Below are 23,119 nucleotides of genomic sequence, written 5' to 3'. Positions count from 1 at the left end.
TTAGGTAGTATATATAATACGTTATTATATATATATATATATATATATATATATATACAATACGTTATAATACGTTAATGATAAGGCAGGGGGAATCGTTGATATGAATACATATACTCAAAATCTCTTGTTTTATGGGAGAATTGAGAAAGATCAAAGGTCTCAAATTTGAGAGATCTTTTAATAGCTATCGCCACTTTAATAGCTATGCCACTTTAATCAAATTCAGATATGTCGCTTCTAATGGACTTATAAATTTTAGAGTGAATTAAGATATTTTCGAGAAGTTTGATCTTTTGTAGGTACTAAATATCCAAAGCATAGTCGGGCGTAATTGAAAAACTAAATTTCTGAAAAACTAAATTTCTGATACATCATAAATGTTATTACGACTTTCAAACTCAAAATAACCGGTAGTTGAAATTCCAAACGCTAGATGGCCTATCCTGTACGTGACGTAGTCACGTTGTTATTTACGTACAAAAAGAGTTAACTGTCGATTGATTTGTAAACATAGATAAAGTGTTAATGAATATCATATTCAGCGGTTGTGGGAAATTATATTGGAGGATTGCAGTGTTCCAAAGTTTTAATGAATGTGACAATAAATTATGGTCAGAAAAAGACTAGCTATTTACAGATTGTTGATCTTGCTTAGTTCTGGATCGTTACAGATTTCGTTTTGAAAGACAATGCCGTTACCTGCCTGAAAGGGAGGAGATCTTTCGTTCGGAGCCATTAGTAATTGATATCTTGGCTCATCCTCGTTCTGTGGAACTCTAATTGACAGAAGTTTTCCTGAGCTATGATTCTTAAAGTCTGATCTCCTGAGGTTGCGAGAGGAGTATGGTTAAGAATTTCTGTCTCCTTTGTAACTTTTTGAATCAGACTCTTTTGAATTACCTCTCTGAATAAGGCGTAGGCGTTTGGCGTCCTTCAATATAGAAAATCTGTTATGAGGTTAAAAGGAGAAAAAGTAACATTCGAGAAATCTTTATGCGAAAGCGTGGAGAAGCTACGATAATCCATATGCTGTGCAATGTTGTAATCCAGAGTATCCTGAGCGTCAATTGAATCAGGAACTCGAAAAATTCTTTTCCTTGCTTCGTTAAGTGAGATATTCTCAGTAGAAGCCAGAACATGAATATTCTTTTGTCTAATAAACAAGGGGCAAATAGAAGAAGAGGAGAGATGATTACCCTCGCAGTAATGGGAGGCAAATTCTGTCTCTCGCAGATTACCCCGTCTTCATATGGTGAATCCTTTCCGCACAGCCTGCATCGAGGGCTACCACTACAATATTTCCTAATATGTCCGATTTTGTAGCAAGAAAAATATGATTTTACTCTTGGGATAAATGGTGAAACTGCGTAAATCGTAATACGAAGTATTACGACATATCTTGGTAGCACTTGCCTGGCAAATTTGATGATTGTCAAATGGATGTATAAGCTTTAATGAGTTTACTTTTTTCTAATGCGAGCGTTGAGCGAGCATTCTCAATTATTAATATCATTAAAGATAAGTTACGAAATAGAATATCAGTAGAAACTGCAGACACTATTTTATGCATCAGAAATAATTTACTAAATGGCTGTATCGCTTTTGAATTCAAAAAAATATGCTAAATAAATTTAATTCGAAACTATGTATTCTTCTAACTTTGTAGAAGAAATACTAGATACATTTTCATAGAATGCTAATTCTATAAAATTAGAAGAATACGTAGTCATTATACTTAATGCAAAACTAAATTAAGTACGTTGTTCGAATAAAATCATTTCATAAACACATTTTCATTTCATGTGTGTGTGTGTGTGTGTGTGTGTGTGTGTGTGTGTGTGTTTTTTTAATCTAGGGGTTTTAATATCAATCTAGATAGAGGGAAATATAGGCTAGCTTGGGGGGTTTGCATTAAGATCATGATCTGGCAATATCTGAAAAGAACGGTTATGAGGGTGATGCAACATTCGAGAAGAAGTAACACCGAAAACGTCCGTCTTCGATGAAATCCCGCACGCGATTTTCGCGACGGAGCGCGGGCCGCTTGCCAGGCATAGAGTGGGTATAAAGAGAGTTAGGCACTAATCCATGCCTGGTTCCGGCACACCAACGCGATGTTAGTCGCGCGCGACATGCGATATCCAATGAGTGTAAACCGATTCTCATTCTAAAGATATACTATCATTGTATATAACGCTAATTGGTTACGCTATTAGATGTCCTTATTGGCCTAGTTTTCACTGAGTTTAATCCGAATCAGAATGTAAGAACCAATCAACTACAATCGAGCATTCCCCTGTCGTTCGACTATAATAGGGGAATACTCGACTGTAGTTAGTTGGTTCTTAAAATAGGGATATTCTATTCTTGAAGAAATATCGCATACGAAAATAGCAATTCTGTATACAATGGACCAGTCACAGTCGAGAAACTATCATTTTCGTATACGAAAATTATATGAGCTTAAGAATAGGGGCCTTGATCCGATTTAAACCTTTGTGGAAACTAGGCCACTGTTAATTAAAAGAAGACAACGTTAAAGAAAGAAGAGATTAAGATGAAGAATTGCATCATATAAATGACTCAGATGTAGGATACCAAATGACAACTTCTGGTTAATTGGCGTCTCTCTTTATATCCACTTTAGCCAAACAGTCCCCGCGCATCAAGCTATCGATAACAGATATTCAGCACTTTCAAAATTAATGTTTTGATTGCGAAAATTGGGAATAATCGAAAATTTTTCGAGAACTATGCTAGGAAATGATAATAAAAAAATAATTTGTTATTATTGAACTCTATTTATTTATTTATAACTTAATATATAACAAAAAGAAATCAGATAGAAATTATACGCTGGTAATTGTTAACTAAGCTAGGAAATGAATAAGCGATTTATCTCCATTTGTTTATAATTAATATTTAACAAAAGAAGATCGAATGGAAATGAAATTATATTCGTATTTATTAAGTTAACTAAGTTAGGAAGTGATAATGAAAAAGAGATTTATTTCTGTTTGTTTATAATTAATATTTAACGAAAGAAGATCGAACGGAAATGAAATTATACACTGGTATTTGTTAACTGAGACCGTGTCTTCATAGTCTTATTTCAAGACCATCTTAAGTAATGTCTTAAGTCGCTAATGTAGCTTTCTGCGTGACTTCTTAAGACCGTACTTAAGACAGTCTTGAATACCATATAAGATCTGACTATGAATATCGATCTGAGGAAATGATAATGACAAACCAATTTATTCGATAACGATTTCCATTTGTTTATGACTTAATATTTAACAAAAGGAGAATCAAATGAAAACGAAATTAATTAAAAACGTCACAAAATACGTAATGTCAGTACAAACTTACTTTTTTAAAAATGGTTAAAAAAGGCATACTTGCTTCTCGAATAAAACTTAAGTATCCAATTAATAGTAGTTTTAATTTTTCTTCAAGAATATTCTTATTGAAGATCTTATTCCAACTTAAATAATGGCATCTTTAATTCTGTCAAATTAAAATTATTACTCTTCGAAAAAAATTAATGTATCAAATGAAAAATTAAAATCAGGTGCTACAATCTTAACTAATCAAGTTAAATTCTGTTCAAATTAAAAAGTAAAACAAATGATATTGGGAGTACAAATAAGCCGTTTTTAATAAAAAATTAAGCATTTATTGTGAAAGAACGGTATATAACGTTTTATTCAAAGTAATGGCCATCGCTAGCCACTACTTTTTCCCATCTTTCTGGTAGCATATGGATATCGCGTCGGAAAAACGCTTCATCTTTTGAGGCTATCCAATCATCGATATAATTTTTGGTATCTTCATATGATGTGAAATGCTGCTCAGACAGAATATGCGTCATCGATTGGAACAAGTGGTAGTCGGAAGGAGCAATGTTTGGAGAATACGGCGGGTGGGATAGAACTTCCCATTTGAGTGTTTCTAAGTAGGTTTTGACCGGCGCCGCATGTGGGGCATTATATGCAGGAGAATAATTTTGTCATGCCTGGAGTAATGGACGCGTTTTTCCTTGAGTGCTTGGCTCAATCTCATCAATTGCGTTCGGTAGAGAGCCCCAGTAATGGTCTCGTTCGGTTTGAGTAACTCATAATACACGACACCAAGCTGATCTCACCAAATACACAACATGAGTTTTTTCCATGAATATTCGGCTTGGCTGTTGAAGCATAGCTCGATGTTGAAGCATGGCCAGGTGGTCCCCATGATTTCCTCTTCTTTGAATTATCGGATTCATTTCATCACCAGTGACTATACGATGCAAAAAACCCTTTCGTTTATGTCTGGCAAGCAGCATTTCACATGTAAAAAATCGGCGTTCAACGTTTCTCGGCTCCATATGGAACGGCAGTTCATATGGAACCCAATTCTCTTGCTTTTGAATCATTCCCAATAATTTCAAACGATATGAAATTGTTTGTTGAGTCATTCCTAAAAAAATAAGTGCAAGTTCTTTTTGCATTTGGCACGAATCTTCATCCAATAATGCTTCCCATTCCGCGTCTTCGTACACTTTCGGCCTTCCGCTACGTTCTTTTCTTCGACGTCAAATTCACCGTTCTTAAACTTTTGAAACCACTCACGACAACTTCTCTCACTTAAGGCAGCATCACCATATGCTTCTACAAGCAATCTATGAGCCTCAGCTGCAGATTTCTTCAAATTAAAGAAATAAATCAAAAGTTCTCGCAAATAACGCTTATTCGGCTCAAAACTCGATATTTTCATACAAAAAAAAATATATGATGCTAATACAAAATCGCTAATATTTCAAGGTGTTATGGTGTTGCCGAATGTCCAATCTTATGATGTCGTTTTACATCAAACAATTTTAACTATAGTTTATTAGTGGCGCCATCTTTTGCAAACGGCGGAAATTTATTTGTACTCCCAATACTATCTCTTGTTATTTAATTTAACTCTAATAATATGTATCATTATAAAGATTATGTGTTTCGCGGGTTTTCTCCGTGTCCATTCTTGGAATGTCAACGTTTTGTGAACCTTGTAATCCACTTCATTAGGGCGAGGAGCAGCCTGATACTATAATAATATGTATCATTCATGTAAAAGATTTGATATATCAAGAACTGACGCCAAGTTAAATTTTACTATCAAAATAAAAAGTAAAATCCAAGTAATACTGTCTTTATTATTTATTTAATCCAAATGATACTATCTTTAATTTTTATACAATGAAACCTAAGTATATTTTATTGTGAAGGATCTTCCTATTCCAATCCAAATGGTTTAAATTCCTCTTAAATGAAATTATCACAATTCATTCAAAGACATTTTTTCTTCCAACTAAAGTAGTTATTTAATTCTCCTTCAAAATTATTACAAAACACAACATTATATATAAACATTATACAAAACATTATCACAAAATTGTGTTATCAATTGAAGTGTACCATAAAAGTTAAAAAATTGACTGAAATAAAAAAAATTTTAAATAGAAAAATTTTTCATGTAAAAACACTTGGCAGTGCTAGATCAAATAAGAAAAACAATTTGAAATTAGTACGGTAATTCATAAAAATAAATATATGTAATAAAAGGTAATTATAATTTAAAAGTAATAATAAATTTAATCTGAATTTTACACTGAATAATAATAAAGTTTATTATTTTCTTAGACTTAAATTTAAGGCTCCTACTCAATCAAGAACTTTGCGGTGGCGACAAAGAATCAGACGGCGATCTGGTGAAACTGATAGCCACACACTTAAGCACGAGCCCATGTCATGTGCTTATCTGCGGCGCGCCAAGAATGAACAAGACAGTGAGCTTCTTCTCACACTAGTCATATGTTTTAAGCGACCGAAAATGCTTTCTCGGTAATCTCGGCCGCTCGGTACGGCCCTAGGCATCAATAAGGGCCGAATAGGGTTTAAATAACATTTAAATTTTAATAAATTGTAGTAACTGTGTAGATCTCTCATTAATCCAGAATAGTATAAATCATTAACGCAAGTTTACGAGATATTTAATTGTTCATGATTCTTCATGTGCGTTATATTATAGTATACCTTCATAAACTCGAGAAGCAAGAATATTTCAGTAGAAGTAGAATTTATAAATTATTAATTCCGGGAAAAAATTATAAATTATTTCTTTTCAAAAGTCTCGAAAGGCCATCAGAAAAGAAATGTGTATGTTTGAAACTCAAGACTTGTGAAGAATATATGCGAAAAAAAAATTGAAGTTGCAAAAAGCATGTTTTTCACTTATAAAACAAAAGATATTGATTGTATGGAAAAAAATTCGGTATAAAAAATGTAGATATCGAAATACCTACAAAATGAGATGCAATATTAAAATCGATCTATTAATTCAGTAGAAAAAAAATAAAAAATATCGAAAAAGACCTTTTTTTTCACTCGGGCTAGTGACAAACACATTAGTATGAATTTTTTTAAATATATAATTAATTAAAAAAAATATATAATTAAAATTACTTACTTTTATGCATTATCGATACTCTTATTTTTTAACAGATTTATTTAATAATTGCGTTTAAATCAATTCCATTAAAAAGTGCATAGCAGTATATAGTAAGTATAGTGTGAGTTTGTTACTAGATCATGCCGTACTGCGCTCCATATAATATCAACGAAAGAAATAGGCGATACGCGGTTTCCTAGTTAGCTATTAGCCTAGATAGCTATTACTGTACCGCGTATCGCGCTCCATGTAATCGCACACTCACTCCCACGCATTGCTTCGCTTGCGTTCTTCAACTTTCCAATGGTTTTAAACAAACTTTTTCGGCAGTAAAAAATTCGATAATTGTTCAACAGCAAATTCAATTCTTCCTTGACAAATTGGTGCCAGATGGAATTTTTAATCTCTTAAAAATTAGAGCCATAGTGATTTAAAAAAAATTATTATCGGCTCCTAATAATTGGAGGAATAATCTTTTTTTTTAAATTCATAGAAAAATGTCAGATGTAGAATGCTTCACACGGCTATTTGATATAATGCATATTAATGGAATTCCCATTTTTTTATACGGAAAAAGATATCCACTTTTTAAACTCGTTTTATAATAGTTTAACTACAAAAAATCGTTTTGTTATTAAGTGCACATGATGATGCAATTCTCAAAAAAGAAAAAATTCCTCCTGTAAATTGTGCGACTGCTCAAACATGAAGAAATTAAGTTTTCCAGACAGTTTTTTAGTGAACAAATGACTTTTACAAAAACTAATGAACATTTCTGGATTTGTTCACTAGATTTGTTCATCAGAGGACTACATTTTATGAGAATTTCAAAACTTTGCGTTTAAATGAACAGAGAACGAATGAAAAAAGGCCTTTTTTGGTATTTTTTATTTTTTTCTACTAAACTAATAGATCAATTTTAATGTTCCATGTCTCATTTTATAATTTCAAATACTTACATTTTTTGTAACAATTTCATATAATCAATATTTTTTATAAGTGATTTTTCGTTTTAACGTGTTTTTTGCAATTATTCAATTTTTTTTTGTATATTTTCTTCACAACTCTCAAACATACGCATTTCTTTTCTGATGGCCTTTTGAGATTTTCATGAAAAGAAATGCTGATTTATAATCTTTTTCCGATAAAATTCTACTGAACTATTCTTGCTATTCGAGTTTATGAAGAAGGAATATACTACAAAATGCGTACCAAAATCCGGATAAATCAAACAATTCCTTTAAACAAAATGTTTTTAATGAAAAATTAAATATTACAAAAAATCCTTTTACATGACACTTGGGGCATGTAGAGCCCTGTAGAGCATAATTATTTGATATAGCCCCCATTAGTTTGAATGACACCCTCTATTCTCAGTCTGAAGCGTTCGCATGCTGTAATGTAATGTTGTCCATCCGACGAATGCTGTCTCAATAACGGTCCTTAACGTCACATTGGGCTGCCGAGACTTGTTTGTGACTCTTTCAACTACGCTCCGTAGTAGTCCAGGGTTTTTAGTTGTCCCAGATTTAAATCTGGGTTGTTGGAAGGCCAGAATTCCTTGGACCAAAATATATCGAGAGCTAATTTTGAATCAAAAGACTCGTATGAGCCGATGTACATTCTGCTGAAAAATATATGGCTTTCCGAACGCCACAGTTTCCAATCCACGGCTTCATCCATCAGAACGCGCAACAATTGCTCTGGGTCATCCAAAATCAGCGCTTGAGCCCTTTCAATGACTACGAGGGTCCTCGCATTCTTTCGAGTGACTTCCTCGCTGGCATACTGGAACCTTGGACTGTTCTAAAACCGTATATTTTGCTACAACGTCATAAATGGTTGATCTCGGATCATGGACTCGTGCTTGTTTATGTCTTACAGTGTCGAACCACGATAAATGACCGAAATTATAGGCGTGGAAAAGTGACGTTTTGACGACGAAATTTATGTTACGTGCTATTTCGTTATTATTTGCTTAATTGTTAAAATGTGACTTATTGAAGTAATTATCGAAAACTGAAGGACTTATCTTGGAATTTTATATAGCGTATATTTTACTCGTTTCAACAGCTGTCGGACCGTGTTTCTGCCCGAATATAGGCTCATTTTACGTGTCTTTTACGATTATTTACTGACTGTCAAGAGAATAAAGGACAATTTTCATCGATTTTCATAAATATTTTAAAGTGATCTTATCATTTCGTTTCATCCAAATGATCTTTATTTAAAAATAGCAACATAAATTAATGTTATTTCTCGCTTCGTCATAATTCCAACATGGCCGTCGTGACTAGTTCGGAGCTTTAATACATTCATAGCGTTCATAATTTACACTCAATCACACACACACGCATACGCATACATACACGCACACATACACACGCGCACGCACACACGCGCGCGTGCGCGCTAGATATTTTAACTCTCACTGGGAATGCTTATTTTTCTTATTTTTCTAAATATTCATATTTTTTAATAATTCTAATTTTTCTTATTAATATGCTTCTTATTTATGTTATTTTTCTAAATAATTCATGTTTTATTACTATTTCGAGATCTAACAGCGTCAAATGTTTAAAAAAATTTTTCTATTTAAATATTTTTTTTCTATTTAAATTTTTTTCATTTTATATGATTAATTCTTTAATTTTTTGTGGTAACAATTCAATTGAGCAAGATAACGCAATTTTGTGATAATGTTTTGAAGAATTAAATAATCATTACTTTAGTTGGAAGAAAAAAATGTCTTTGAATGAATTGTGATTGTAATAATTTCATTTAAAAGGAATTTAATCCATTCGGATTGGAATAGAAAGATCCTTCAATAAAATATACGCGTATACTTAGATTTCATTGTATAAAAAATTAAAGATAGTACTATTTGGATTAAGTAAATAATAAAGATAATATCACTTGGGTTTTACTTTTTATTTTGATAGTAGAATTTAACTTAGCGCCACAATTGTTGATATCAAAGCTTTTATACAAATGATACGTATCATTAGTCTAATATATTCATTATTTATTTAATTTGTCATGATATAAAGAAAGGGATTTAACTTGGCATCAGTTCTTGATATCAAATCTTTTATAAGAATGATACATATACAATTGCAATTTATGGAACGCTTGTGATTGATTCTGTTCTCTTGATTGACTCTTGTTCAGTGTTATACTATTCCGCTGCATGGGACACTCTTGTAGACACTCTTACATTCTATTATAAAGTCAGCATTTGCGAATTGTTAATGAATTGTAATATCGATCTTAAATTTTATAAAAAGGAAACATCCGATACACACGCTTTATACAAAATATGTAAATTATATAATTTATGTAAATTTTAAAAAAATGAGCAATTTTTATTCTTTTCACAATTATAAAAAATTATAATTTACATTTACTGATACTTAAATAAATAAAACAAGTCACATGTTTTTGTTATAATTTATAATTATATGACTCGTCTTAGTTAACAAGTAGGATACAAATAAATGAAACTTCTGAATGAATAATATTTTACGTGACCCTAATTCATCCGATATATGAAAAAAATGATCATTTTTTGAATGACCGTAAATAATAGTATGAGTTTTTTTATTGTTATATAGTTATATAATATATATATAGTTATATAATTTTATTATAATTTCTTATATTGTAGAATTGTACTTGCAAAGCGAAGTTGCAGAAATAAATCACTCAATTACGCCACTTGCCTTCTACCGAGAATATGTCTCGAAAAATGTACCATTAGTAATAAGAGGTGCAATAAAACATTGGCCTGCTATAGACAAATGGTCTATACCATATTTTCGCAAAGTGCTTGATGACGAAAAGATTTCAGTCGCTGTTACGCCAAATGGCTATGCAGATGCAGTAATTAAAGGAGATGACGGTATCAAGGAATTTTTTGTAATGCCCGAGGAACGTTTACTTACAATATCAGCGTTTCTTGACACATTAGAAAACACGATAGAAAACAGCGTATTTTATATACAGAAACAAAACTCGAATTTTATACACAACTTTTGTAAGTTGTGGCCGGACGCAGAAATTGAAATATCGTGGGCCAGCGAAGCATTTGGAAAGCATCCTGATGCTGTAAACTTTTGGATGGGAGACGAAAGAGCTGTAACTTCTAGTAAAGTTTTATTTTACTTGATAACACAAATACTCGAAAATGCTTGGATATCTAATTGATATATATATATTGATGATCATCATTAAATAAATTTCATTCTCATAATTTCAAGAATTTTACAAAATCTATTTCTGTTCACATATAATTTTATTAATATATATAGTTAATTCTGAAGATAACATTCGAATTAAATTACATATTTTTACTATTTATAGTGCATAAAGATCCTTACGAAAATATATATTGTGTTGTGTCTGGTGAAAAAAACTTTATTTTACATCCTCCCACGGATTTACCATGGATTCCACATCAAAATTATCCGTCTGCTGTTTACAAGGAACACAAACCCGGGAAATGGATTATTGAGTCAATCAATGATACGCTTGATTCAGGAAGAATCACAAATTTAACATCAACGCCATGGATATGTGTAGATCCTTTAAATCCGGACTACGAAAAGTTTAGTGACACTATATATAGCGTTTTTTATTTTCAAAGTGACATTTATTTTCAAAATTAATAGAAAAAATATATTTAAAAAATTTACTTTAGATATCCAGAATATCGTAACACACATAACTTGAAAGTGACACTCAGAGCTGGAGATATATTGTACTTGCCATCCTTATGGTTCCATCATGTGAGACAGTCACATGCTTGCATATCCATCAATTACTGGTATGATATGGAATTCGATATCAAGTATGCTTACTTCAAAGCACTGGAGACATTATGCAAATAAACGAGTAAGTGGTTAAGGCACTCTGTAAACATTTATGTGTATAGATGATACTATTTTATTTTAAGTCATTTGCATGCAAAAGAAATCTTATTCTTATATATTTGTATCTTCCTCTCTTTCTGTATATATCTGTATGTGCACACACAGATATATGTATATGTGGTATACATGTATATTCTGTATAGATTGTATGTCGTTTATAGCGTATAATACATTGCTACATCATATACTATTGATTATTCCATAATATACTTACATACTAATACTATATCAAAACATCTACATGTTTTTTAATTAATATATGTTATTGATATACTTATTAAATGAAATGCTTATTTTATCATTATGTCAATGATACAAAGATAACATAATATACGTTATTCTTCTTACAGAAGTTGCAAACTTACTGTCATGCTTTACGAAACTGTCAAAAAACTACAAGAAAATTTAAGTCAAGCTGTTTCGTCATTTTCCTCGGTAAGCAAATTATATTTACGTTTTGTACCATAATTCTGAGTTTCATACATCTTTCGGTTTTCTAGATATTTCCGGTAATTGTTCTCGCGTTTTCTTCGTTGCTCCTCTGCCTGTTGTCGCAGTTTTTCAGGATTCATATGTGTGGTTACCATGTGCCTCGTTAATGAACTCATGAATTTATATGTGATTCCACATACATCGCAAGAAAGTATTTCCTCACTTCCTCCCTGTTGCTATTTGTAGAAAAAAAAAAAAAAAAAAAAAGATTTATAATTACACAAATCCAAATAAATTATAAAAATATAATGCAAAAAAATATATGCAAAAAAATATACAATCAAATATATTAAGGTATTTCTACAATAAAGTGTCGAAAATTTGGGATGCCTCACAAGGCCCATCCAAAACCACAAATATCTACATAATTTGGATAAAATATTAAAATTATGTGTATATTTTAATAAAACAGTAAGAAATAAATGATATTTTTGAAGTATGCAAAAACGATGAAATAAAAAGAAGTTTTATTCGATATTAAGACTTTATTGGATATTTTGCCATTTCAACATTACGAGAATGTTCGATAACTTATTACTTTTTTTTACTATTATACATAAAAATGAATTTTCAGTGCAAAAATGAAAATAAGAGAAACAATCTCCAGTGATCTTGACAAATGTTATTCAAGACATAATCCTAAACAACAAGAAGTTTTAGCCGTCTGTCGGATTGAGTAATGCTAATACCGACGGTACTGTAACTTTCAAGCTTTATAACTCGCAAAGTACTTAATGAAAATGAACTTAATTATAATATTTTGGAAAGCTCTCGAGATAAACACAAAAATATGTAGTAAAAAAGGGGGATTCCATTAAAAAAGTTCATGTTGATCTTGACAATGCCACAATCCTAGGTTAAATAACTATCGTTATAATAACTAACTTATTGTTGAATGCATTTTTTTAAGCTTTACAACTTTTGTAAGAAACATTTTTTTTCTAAAATGCATTGTTTATAAGATATTTGGGTGTATCCAGACTTTCGGCCCCTGTATAATATATATATTATATATAGTAATTCAGATTAAATTATTTCAAGAGCTAGCTTTAATCGTTACAGCCATTACTTCTGTTTCTTATTGTTGAATTTTCAAATTTATAATCCAGTAAAATTCTTATTTTTATTATAATCTCATTTTTTAGAAAAATTTATGTTTGTGTACAATTAATTAAAGAACCTTTATGTGTCACTAAATTATATAATATTAAAAGTAACATTTTCGACATTTTTTTTCTCTTATTTCATCGATAACCTTTCTTTTTGCACACGTCAAGTTCGGGACTTCATTATATTAAAAAATTAGACATTTCTATGATAACTCGATTTACTGTAGAACCACCTTAATGTGCATATAAATGTAACCAGAAAAATCTATAGCCTTTTTCCTAATTAGTTACAATTTATTTAAAAAGAACAATGATTTATTTCTAAAAAAGCATTATCCTTCTTAAAAGAACAAACGATGCCTTGTTTGTGAAAGTTTTTATGAAAAGTGGCGCAGAGGACGCTACTGTTTTTGTTTATTGCATATAGAGTATCCCATTTTAAAGGATCCACTCAAATATCTCGTAAACACTGCATTAAGGCTCCTGACTACTCAGTCAAGAACTCTGCGTTAACGATAGCGACACAGAATCAGATGGTGGTCTGGTGAAACCGGTAGTCATACATTCAAGTACGAGCCCGTTTGTGTGCTCGCTTTCGGCGCACCGAGAGACAGCGAACTCCTTCTAATTGAAATATCTACAAAATGAAATGTGGAATATTAAAATCAATCTATTAAATAGAAAAAATTTTAAAACACCAAAAAAGATTTTTTTTTCGCTCTCTGTTCATTGAGATTTAAACGCATTTTTAAAATTCTCCAAAAATGTAGCCATCGTGACGAACAAATCTAGCTCTGAGCGAGCCTGAAATGTTCATTAGTTTTTGCAAAAAGCCATTTGTTCACTAAAAACCTGTCTGCGGAAAACTTAATTTCTTCATCTTTGAGCAGCAATTTACAAGTATGATTTTTCTTCTTCAAGAGTTGCTATCACATTTAGTAATGTAACAAAACAATTTTTTGGAATTAAACTATTATTTGCAGTTAAACTATGCAGTTTAACTATGATTTTGAAAAGTAGGTATTTTTTTTCATATAAAAAAATGGAATAATTCTGTTAATATGCATTATATGAAATAGCCAGTTAATATACATTATATGTGAAGCATTCGATAGCTGACATTTTTCTACGAATTTAAAAAAAAAGCTACCCTCAGCTTATTAGAAGCCAAGATAACAATTTTTTTTGCAAAAAATTACTGTGGCTCTAATTTTTAAAATTAAGAGAGATTCTATCTGGCATCAATTTGTCAAGGAAGAATTGAATTTGCTTAAAAAAATTCTCGAATTTTTTTGTTACCGAAAAAGTTTGTTTAAAACCATTGGAAAATTAAGGAACGCGACAATGGCAGCGCGCCGGACGGAGTGGAGAAGATCGGGCGACTCGCATGTATCTGATTTGTATGTGTGTAAAAATTTGCTGAATCTACATTTTTTCAGCAATAAATTGACGTAAAAACATGATTTTTTTTTAATTTGAGGTAGTTTGACGAGATATAAACAAATAGCTTAACCAAATGTTTTGCAAAGTAATTGTGATCATGAAATTTTTTGTTTCTTGAATTTTTATTTTTTTATTACTAAAAAAATCACGCTTGAGTATAGAGTACACGTCTCATTAACATATTTAAATCACATATGCTTCTTTATATTTAATATGCTGTAAAAAGTGTTCAATTGGACAATTATATGTATGAAATTATCAGTACAAAATTCTTTTTGTGAATTTAATTGCAGATGCAAATATGACATATGTAAACAAATAATTAATAAGTAATTTACCAAATGTTAGCGTAACTGTTGAAGAATATAACACTAACTTTCGCAAATATAAAAATAAATTAGTATTATATGAAAAATATATTTTGCAATTATCTTTCTCCAAGTTACGCTAACATTAGTTTTTAATTATTTGTTTACATATGTTTACATTTGCATCTGCAATTAAACTCACAAAAACAATTTTGTACGGATAATTCCGTACATTTAATTGTTCAATTGGACACTTTTTACAGTATATTAAATAAAGAAACATAGATAATATGACTTAAATTTGTTAATCAGACATGCATTCCATACTCAAACATGATTTTTTAGTAATAAACCGAAAAAATAAAAATTAAAGAATCAAAAAATTTTTTTAAATAAAAATTTCGTGGTAAAAAAATTATATTTTTGCGTCAATTTATTGCTGAAAAAATGTAAATGTAGCAAATTTTAACGCTGAAATCTGATATGTGCGAGTGGCCCAATCTTCCCCCACTCCATCCAGCGCCTTGTCTCGCTCGCATTCCTTAATTTTCCAATGATTTTAAACTTTTTCGGCAACAAAAGATTCAAGAATTTTTTAACAGCAAATTCAATTCTTCCTTGACAAATTGATGCCAGATGGAATTCTTAATCTTAAAAATTAGAGCTACAGTGATTTTTTTTTTTAAATTATTATCTCGGCTCCTAATAATCGGAGGGTAATCTTTTTTTTTAAATTCGTAAAAAAATGTTAGATATAGAATGCTTCACATGGCTATTTATTGATGCATATTAACGGAATTATTCCATTTTTTTATACGAAAAAAAGATACCCACTTTTCAGTTCATTTTATAATATAACTACAAAAAATCGTTTTATTAAATATAAGTGAACTCTTGAAGAAAAAAAATCATCCCCGTAAATTGTTGTGCAACTGCTCAAAGATGTAAGTAACTAAGTTTTCCGCAGACAGGTTTTTAGTGAACAAATGGTTTTACAAAAAACTAATAAACATTTCAGAGCTAGATTTGTTCGTCATTATGAGGACTACATTTTACAAAAATTTCGAAGCTTTGCGTTTAAATCTCAATGAACAAAGAGCGAGTGAAAAAAAGGCTTTTTTCGGTATTTTTTATTTTATTTTTTTATTGAATTAATAGATCGATTTTAATGTTTCACTCATTTTGTAGGTATTTCGAATATCTATATTTTTTATACGGAATTTTTTTTCATACAATCAATATCTTTCGTTTTATAAGTGAAAAACATGCTTTTTGCAATTTTTCGTTTTTTTTTCGCATATTTTCTTCACAAGTCTCGAGTCTCAAACATACGCATTTCTTTTTTGATGGTCTTTCGAAGATTTTTGTGAAGAGAAATGCTGGTTTATAATTTTTTCCGGTAAAATTCTACTTCTACTGAACTATTCTTGCTACTCGAGTTTATGAAGGAGAGGTATACTATATAACGCGCATGAAAAATCGTAAACAATTAAATATCTCGTAAACTGTTGCGTTTTAACATGATTTATACTATTCTGGATTAATAAAAGATGTACACTATTACTACAATTTATTAAAATTTATATGTTATTTAGAATGATCCTCGTCCTTTATCGATGCCGTGGGAGATTGCCGAGAAGGCATTTTTAATCGCTTGAAACAAGTGACTAATGTGAGAAAGAGCTCGCTATCTCGTTCACTCTCGGCGTGCTGACGTCAAAAGCGAAGAATTACATGTTAATTTATGTTGCATGTATTTTTAAATAAAGATAATTTGGATGAAACAAAATGACAAGATCGCTTAAAAAGTACGTACTTGTTGTGTGTTACAGCGTCGCATCACAATAAATGGCTGAATTTGTAGGAAGTGATGTTTTGACGACGAAATTTTTGTTGCATGCCATTTCGTTATTATTTGCTTAATTGTGAAAATATGACTTATCTCGTATTTATCAAACCATAATCATAATTATGAATGAAAACTAAAGTTATCTTGGAATTTTGTATGTAAAATATTTTATTTGTTTCAACAGCTGTCAGACCATGTTTCTGCCCGAATATAGGCTCACTTTATGTGCGTTTTACCATTTATTAAGAGAGATTATTAAGAGAAAAAAGGATAGTTTTCATCGATTTTTAAGCGATCTTATCATTTTGTTTCATCCAAATTATCTTTATTTAAAAATACATGCAACATAAATTAACATGTAATTCTTCGCTTTTGACGTCACCATGGCCGCCGCGACTAGTCAGGAGCCTTAAATTGAAAAATGTTCCAGACAAAAGTTTTGTGACTTTGAAGGGAACATAAAATGATACTATTGGTTTGATCTTGAATAGCGTTGTTAAAGTCAAGGCAAAACTACTTATAATTTTTTAAATAGGCCTGCTCAAATTCTATATTCTCATAGCTTATCTCAAAAGCTTTTCAAAATACTGATAAAATATTATGATAGAATATTTTTTTAGTAAGTATTTTTCGAGTTACACGGCAAAGTTACAATACCACTAGCAATAGCATTACCCTAGCCGATAGCTAAAACCTCTTAAACGTGCTCAGAGTCTCAGAATCATGATCTTGATAACAATTAAATCAAAGCCATTGGAAGTCATTTTTCTAATTTTTGTTTTTATATAAATTAAAAAATAAAAATAACAATCCCCAATGGCCTTGATAAATGTTATCAAGATTACTCAACTTCAAACATTTAAGATTTTTCATTTGGATACCTTGAGTAATGCTATTTATTTATGCGTTTTCTTAGGCATTTTATTTTTACATAAAAATAAAATGATTTTCAGTGCAAAAATGAATAAGAAAAACAATCTCCAATGACTTTGATCTTAACGAATGTTATTCAGGACATGAGGACATCTTGAACAACATTTAAGAAGTTTTAGCCGCCGATCGGACACTTTGCGTAATATTAATGCCGGCGGTACTGAACTTTTAAGCCTTACTCGAAAAGTACTGTATGAAAAATAACTTTATTATAATGTTTTGAAAAGCTTTTGACACCAACTATTAGATTCTGAAATAAAAAATAGGGTGCCATTTAAAAAAATCGATGTGATCTTAATCTAACCTTGGCGATGCCATCTAAGGTCAAACTGATCAGTGAATAGATCATTTAAAGCCCTACAACTTTTGTAGAAAACATTTCTTTTAGAAATGCTTAGTTTTCGAGATATTTCACAGATCCAGTACTTTTTACTTACTCTATACATGTATATGCATATAAAGAAGATAGGTTACAGTAGAGCCTTCCAACTCACGCACCGCGGACACAAAATTTCGTGCACGCGGTGTGCGACTTAGAAAGCTCTGGTTTACAGAGTATAATTAAAATAATTATACATACTTGTTGATGTACCAGCATATGTCTCTGCAAATTGTTCAGTCTATTGAACTCACGACCGCACACTTCACAATCGAATTTCTTGTCGGGGTCATGATGTTTCTTGTGCATACTCAGATCAGTTATGTGGTGAAAAGTCTTTTGGCATATATCGCATGTGTACTTGCGTTGTTCATTAGGCATATGGGATTCTTCATGTTTTGCTAAACTGGTCTTATCCATGAACCGCCGACCACAGTAAATACAAGGAAGTGGTCGCGATTGAGAATTATGCAGTGTCAAGTGACGACGTAGCGCCGTGGATGTAGGAAAGTTTTTATGGCATTCCAAGCACTGAAATGGTCGATCGCCAGTGTGAGTCTTTCGATGACGAGCGAGCGAACCTTGATCTGGATATCTGGAAAAAACTTGATTTTAATAAAAATTTGATTAAATAAAATAATATGGAAATAATAGATAATAAGACAAACATGAGACAAAAGATTATATAAAGTTCTAAGTATATGAAGCGTGTGCATCACGCATGCGTGCGTATGTGTGTTGTTTCATTTTAATTGATTCGACAAAATATCTCGAGAATAAGTCATATGTAGAAAAAAAATTTTCAGAAGTGGTACGGTTTTGAGGGGGACATATTTTGGTTATGAATAATTTACAATATATTTAATATTTCATGTATGTAATATATGCCAGAATAAAGTATAAAATGTCTCGTAAACTATATTGGTTTTTTGATATCTTTACCTTAATATTTTTATATGAAGGATATTTTGAGAAATCATTATAAAAAAAAACTGTCTAGTTTTATTAAAAAATTTTAGGTAAGTCACCCTCTTTTAATTGAGCAGTATTTGTCAAACATTTCTGTCTTACAGATTTTGCAGCATTCTGCTGGATGAATTAAAATGGATTATCTTGAGTACACACACACACACACACACACACACACACGCACGCACCTATATGTATACGCTCGCACGCACGTATGCACGCATCAACTGAATTTTTCAACTAGCCTTTTAGGACACGAGTCACAAGGAAAGTTTCTTGTAGTTATATCTTCTTCACGAGCGTGTTTTAGTCTATTATGCCTGAGTAACTGGAAAGACGTTTTAAAGCTTCTATTACATATGTCGCACTTCAAATTATCTGTTGTCGGTATAATAACTTGAGTTCTTTTTTGTCCATTTTCATCCTCCGATATTATCAAGGATATGGTCACCGTATTGTCTTCATTATCATAATCTTGAAACGATGACGATGATACTGTACTACTAGTTGTCTAGCAAATTATAAATAAAAAAATGTTTATATACACACATATAAAAATTCATTGATGTACAATGATATACCTGTTTATTAGAAGTAGGCTTGGAATCTATATCAGGCAGAATAAAAGTCTCCTCTTGGATTGTACTATTATTCTGATAAGATTTAGATTGCGAGTCTTTATTAGTATTATCATCACCACTTTCAGCAATTGCATAATTTCCATCCTCAGTTAAGTATACTGGTTGTAGAGTTCCACTAGCATCCTTAAAATACAATTGACCATCTTCGTCCTCATGCAAAAATATCTGATCCTAAAAAAGCAGAAACAAGTATATTTGCTTACAATATATTAATACACAGAAAAATGAATGATATTATATTAACAATATTATTCTTTAATTAAACAATCCTTGAAATAATTTTAATGCGATAATAGTATTAACAAGATAAAATAACATTTATCAAAACAAAAGCATGATGTATTTATTTCATTATTACTATTATTGAATTAACAAGATTATGTTTGATTAAACTGCTATTAACTAATGTTGTTAATCCATAATTTTTTTCTTATAGAATTTTCAAATGTAAATGTTATATTATATACTTGAGAATTATCTTCTTGATTTTGATTGGTTTCGGAATTCGCCACTTCCCAAGACATTTGTTCATCTTGTTCTATCGTCGCGTTATCATACTGATATTGTTCGTTATCATCGATGGCTTGTGCTACGTACAATGTCTCCATGTTGTCTCCTTCATAATAAATAGTGCCCTCAACTGGTATAGTATTTGCTTCAAGTCGTTCCATCTAGAATAATATAATATTGACTCATTAATATTGATAGATATTAACAGATATTTATTACACATATTTTTATCAAATACTAACTTTAACGTAATGATCATTGAGTTTCTCTTGTTGTTGTTTAGTGGAAGAATCTTGCTTCTTTGATCCTAGCACAGTATACAATAGATTATTCTCTGTATTTTTCACTATCTCTTGAGTTGAATCACTGTCATCTACAATATCATTTATTTTATTCCCATGGGATTCTATTCGAGATTTGTCCGCCTTTCCAATGGGATCCATATGGATTTTTAAATCTACTTTGTTTGATTGCAGCGAGATAGTCCGATTATTTACATGCTTTTTATCGGCCTGCATTCGTAAAGAGCTCACATGATTATCAGTCAATTCAGAATTATTATCTAACCCATCTACTCGCTCCAGCTCTTCATCTTGCCAATCTTCATCAACATCATAGTTTATAACTTGTTTTTTAGTGATTTTGTGTGTACTATTTTTTACATGCTTGGTGGGTTCTTTCTTGAATTGCGAGGTAAACATTGAATTCTCATCGTCGAAGCTATAAAGCTCTATGTTTTTACTAATCGCTCTGTCATTTCTCTTTGTCTTTTCAATTGTGTCAATATCCTTTGAATCTGTCAATGTGTCCTTATTCAAGGCATCATCATTTGGAGGTGTCTCGTTTTCCTCAACTTCCTCAATTATCTCTATAATTTCTTCTATTTCTGCTTCCTCAGAATCTTCAGTAATCATTTCAGATTCAAATATGATATCTCCTTCCATAACATTTCCATCTTTCAATACCTCCATAACAGCCTTGTCATCTATAACCAAGCTCTCCAATATTTCTGATGATAACTCCATTTTTTAATACCTAATACAAAAATTGTATTTGAAGAATAAATATACAAACATTTTATGTTATAAAATCAATTGGATATGCATAAGTCCAAGTTATTCTTTGTTACAAAAAATCATTATGAATTGCATATGAATAATCAACTTGCACCAAAATATAAAAATAAATAATCCAGTACATTATATATGTTACAAAAATGATAAAAAATACAGATAATATCGTTCACTACATGTGATAATGAAATATTTACGTATGTTTTTACACTGCTTAAAATCTATCGCATATATATATATATATATATATATATATCACTTATGATCTTATTTATTTTGTATCTTTTACATTCTTATTATCTTTTATATTCATTGCATATGCATATCATATATAACTTATATTGTTTAATTATTTATATCTTATACTTTTCCTTATATTTTTCCTATGGATATATTTAAACAAAAAGTTGTAATTTTACCTACAACAGAAATTTTGTTATTCTCGATTTAGTTTAAACTTTTAAAAAATCTTAAATCAATATGTAGATTGTTTTTCTTTTTAATTAAACAATTTTCGATATCATTTATTTCTTTCGCTAATTTATATAATTTATGTAATTTCTTCCAAAAATGGAAATAACAAACGTGTTCACAACACAGAACCTAGTGGACACATCGATACTTCTGGTAGTTGTTCTCCCGTCTCCTGGTAACGTTTTTCAGTCTTCGTAAGGTAAAAAGGGGCTTTCTATTTTCGAAAAATATCGCATATGAAAATTTATTATGAAATAGAAAAATATAATATATGTATCTATAATATATTTATAATATATGTAACGTAAACTGAAGTATTTTCATAATTTTTATATACGATATTTTTCGAAGACTGAATAACTCGGCATAAAACTAACAAATGGGCGCATAAACATATACATCTGTGTGGCAATTGTTGAACCGACGTTAAGAAAAAAAATCTTGCGCGGACGTGCCCGTACGGATAATTCTGCGCGATTCTTACTCGAAATCAAAGCCGTGTAGAAGTCTACCAAAAATGGAAGAAAGCGGGAATTCGAAACCATCAAAGGAGAAACATGCGAGTGAGAGAGACGAATGAAAATCGCGTGTATGTTCGCATCGCGAAAACGCAACGGCGCAGCTGGGCTGAATGCCCGCTTTGTGATTCCACAAGCGCACGATTCCTTCCACTCGTTGATGTTCCCTCGCGCGTCTCTCTACGTCTCGAACCATCATGGACACGTCAAGAATCGCAACAGACGGAATAGATGAAAATGTGTTGGGACGTTTCCACCAAAAGCTAAGCTCACCAGTCGGTACGAAAATCTCGTGAATTTATCAACGGCTAGCAATATGGCCAACCCGGGCAGCAGGGGGAGGGAGTAAAACAAGGAGCGTTTATCGTCAAGCGGAATTACGATGTAGTGAAAATGCTGAGAAAATGCCGCGCGTTTGATATCGATTATTATTGCTCATCAATCACTGCATATACCTTTCGTTGTTTCGCAAGATTTTGGATGACACGCTACACGTCCTGAGCCGATGACGATGTATGCTCGGTCGATACGCCGATTGTCTGATTGAGGCTGCCTTTTCCGTCTTCTCCACCAGGCGAGCAATGCCAGGTCCGCGCGGGAGTTTAGTCGAGTCGGCGCACACGCGTGGCCGGAAGTCATGAAGTAAAAGAGATGCAGGCGAAAACTCCGTAAAATGGAAATAGTCCCGATTAGAGATTCTAATAGCGTTTTCGACTCGACCGAGTTTGCATTAACCTGGGATGAAATAATGATGTTTCGTGCTCTCCTATTGGTAGAGCATGTAACCAATCGCAAAGCATTTTTTAACCCAAGTTGGTGAAACTCGGGCCGCTGTAAAACGCTGTAAGGGAACGTTCACATCTTGGCGGAAAAGCAGAAGGCGATACATTCCGCTTGTTTGCTTCTGTTTTCCCGCGATTTCTGATTGGCTTCGTTTTTCCGCTTTTCGCTTTTCCATCAAGGAATTCGGTATTAACTCGGCCTAAAGCCTATTCCACATTGTGCTTTATGTT

At 31.5% G+C, this 23,119-nt stretch overlaps 2 protein-coding genes across 2 annotated transcripts in view; one reads left to right on the top strand and one right to left on the bottom strand.

Moving 5' to 3' along the window:
* The window catches only part of LOC105620777 (jmjC domain-containing protein 7), a 43,641-nt gene extending 32,275 nt beyond the window's left edge, over positions 1-11,366 (top strand). The window contains exons 2-4 of the mRNA XM_012202266.1: positions 10,145-10,624; positions 10,840-11,083; positions 11,177-11,366. Of these exons, the coding sequence (XP_012057656.1) occupies positions 10,145-10,624; positions 10,840-11,083; positions 11,177-11,366 (914 nt within the window). The remainder of the gene's footprint in view (positions 1-10,144; positions 10,625-10,839; positions 11,084-11,176) is intronic.
* Positions 11,367-11,403: 37 nt separating this feature from the next.
* Positions 11,404-21,066, bottom strand: LOC105620776 (zinc finger protein 471-like). Its single transcript, XM_012202265.1, has 7 exons — positions 20,284-21,066; positions 19,999-20,202; positions 19,472-19,702; positions 19,136-19,401; positions 18,123-18,516; positions 14,160-14,165; positions 11,404-12,076 (listed from the first exon to the last, which is right to left on the bottom strand). The coding sequence occupies exons 1-7, from the start codon at positions 21,064-21,066 to the stop codon at positions 11,819-11,821; spliced, it is 2,142 nt and encodes a 713-aa protein (XP_012057655.1). The 3' UTR covers positions 11,404-11,818.
* Positions 21,067-23,119: the final 2,053 nt, after the last annotated feature.

Source organism: Atta cephalotes (genome assembly GCF_000143395.1).
Source record: "Atta cephalotes unplaced genomic scaffold scaffold00029, whole genome shotgun sequence".
Lineage (NCBI taxonomy): Eukaryota > Metazoa > Arthropoda > Insecta > Hymenoptera > Formicidae > Atta > Atta cephalotes.
The sequence above is the reverse complement of the archived record's forward strand: the minus strand, read 5'-3'. Positions and strand labels throughout refer to the sequence as shown.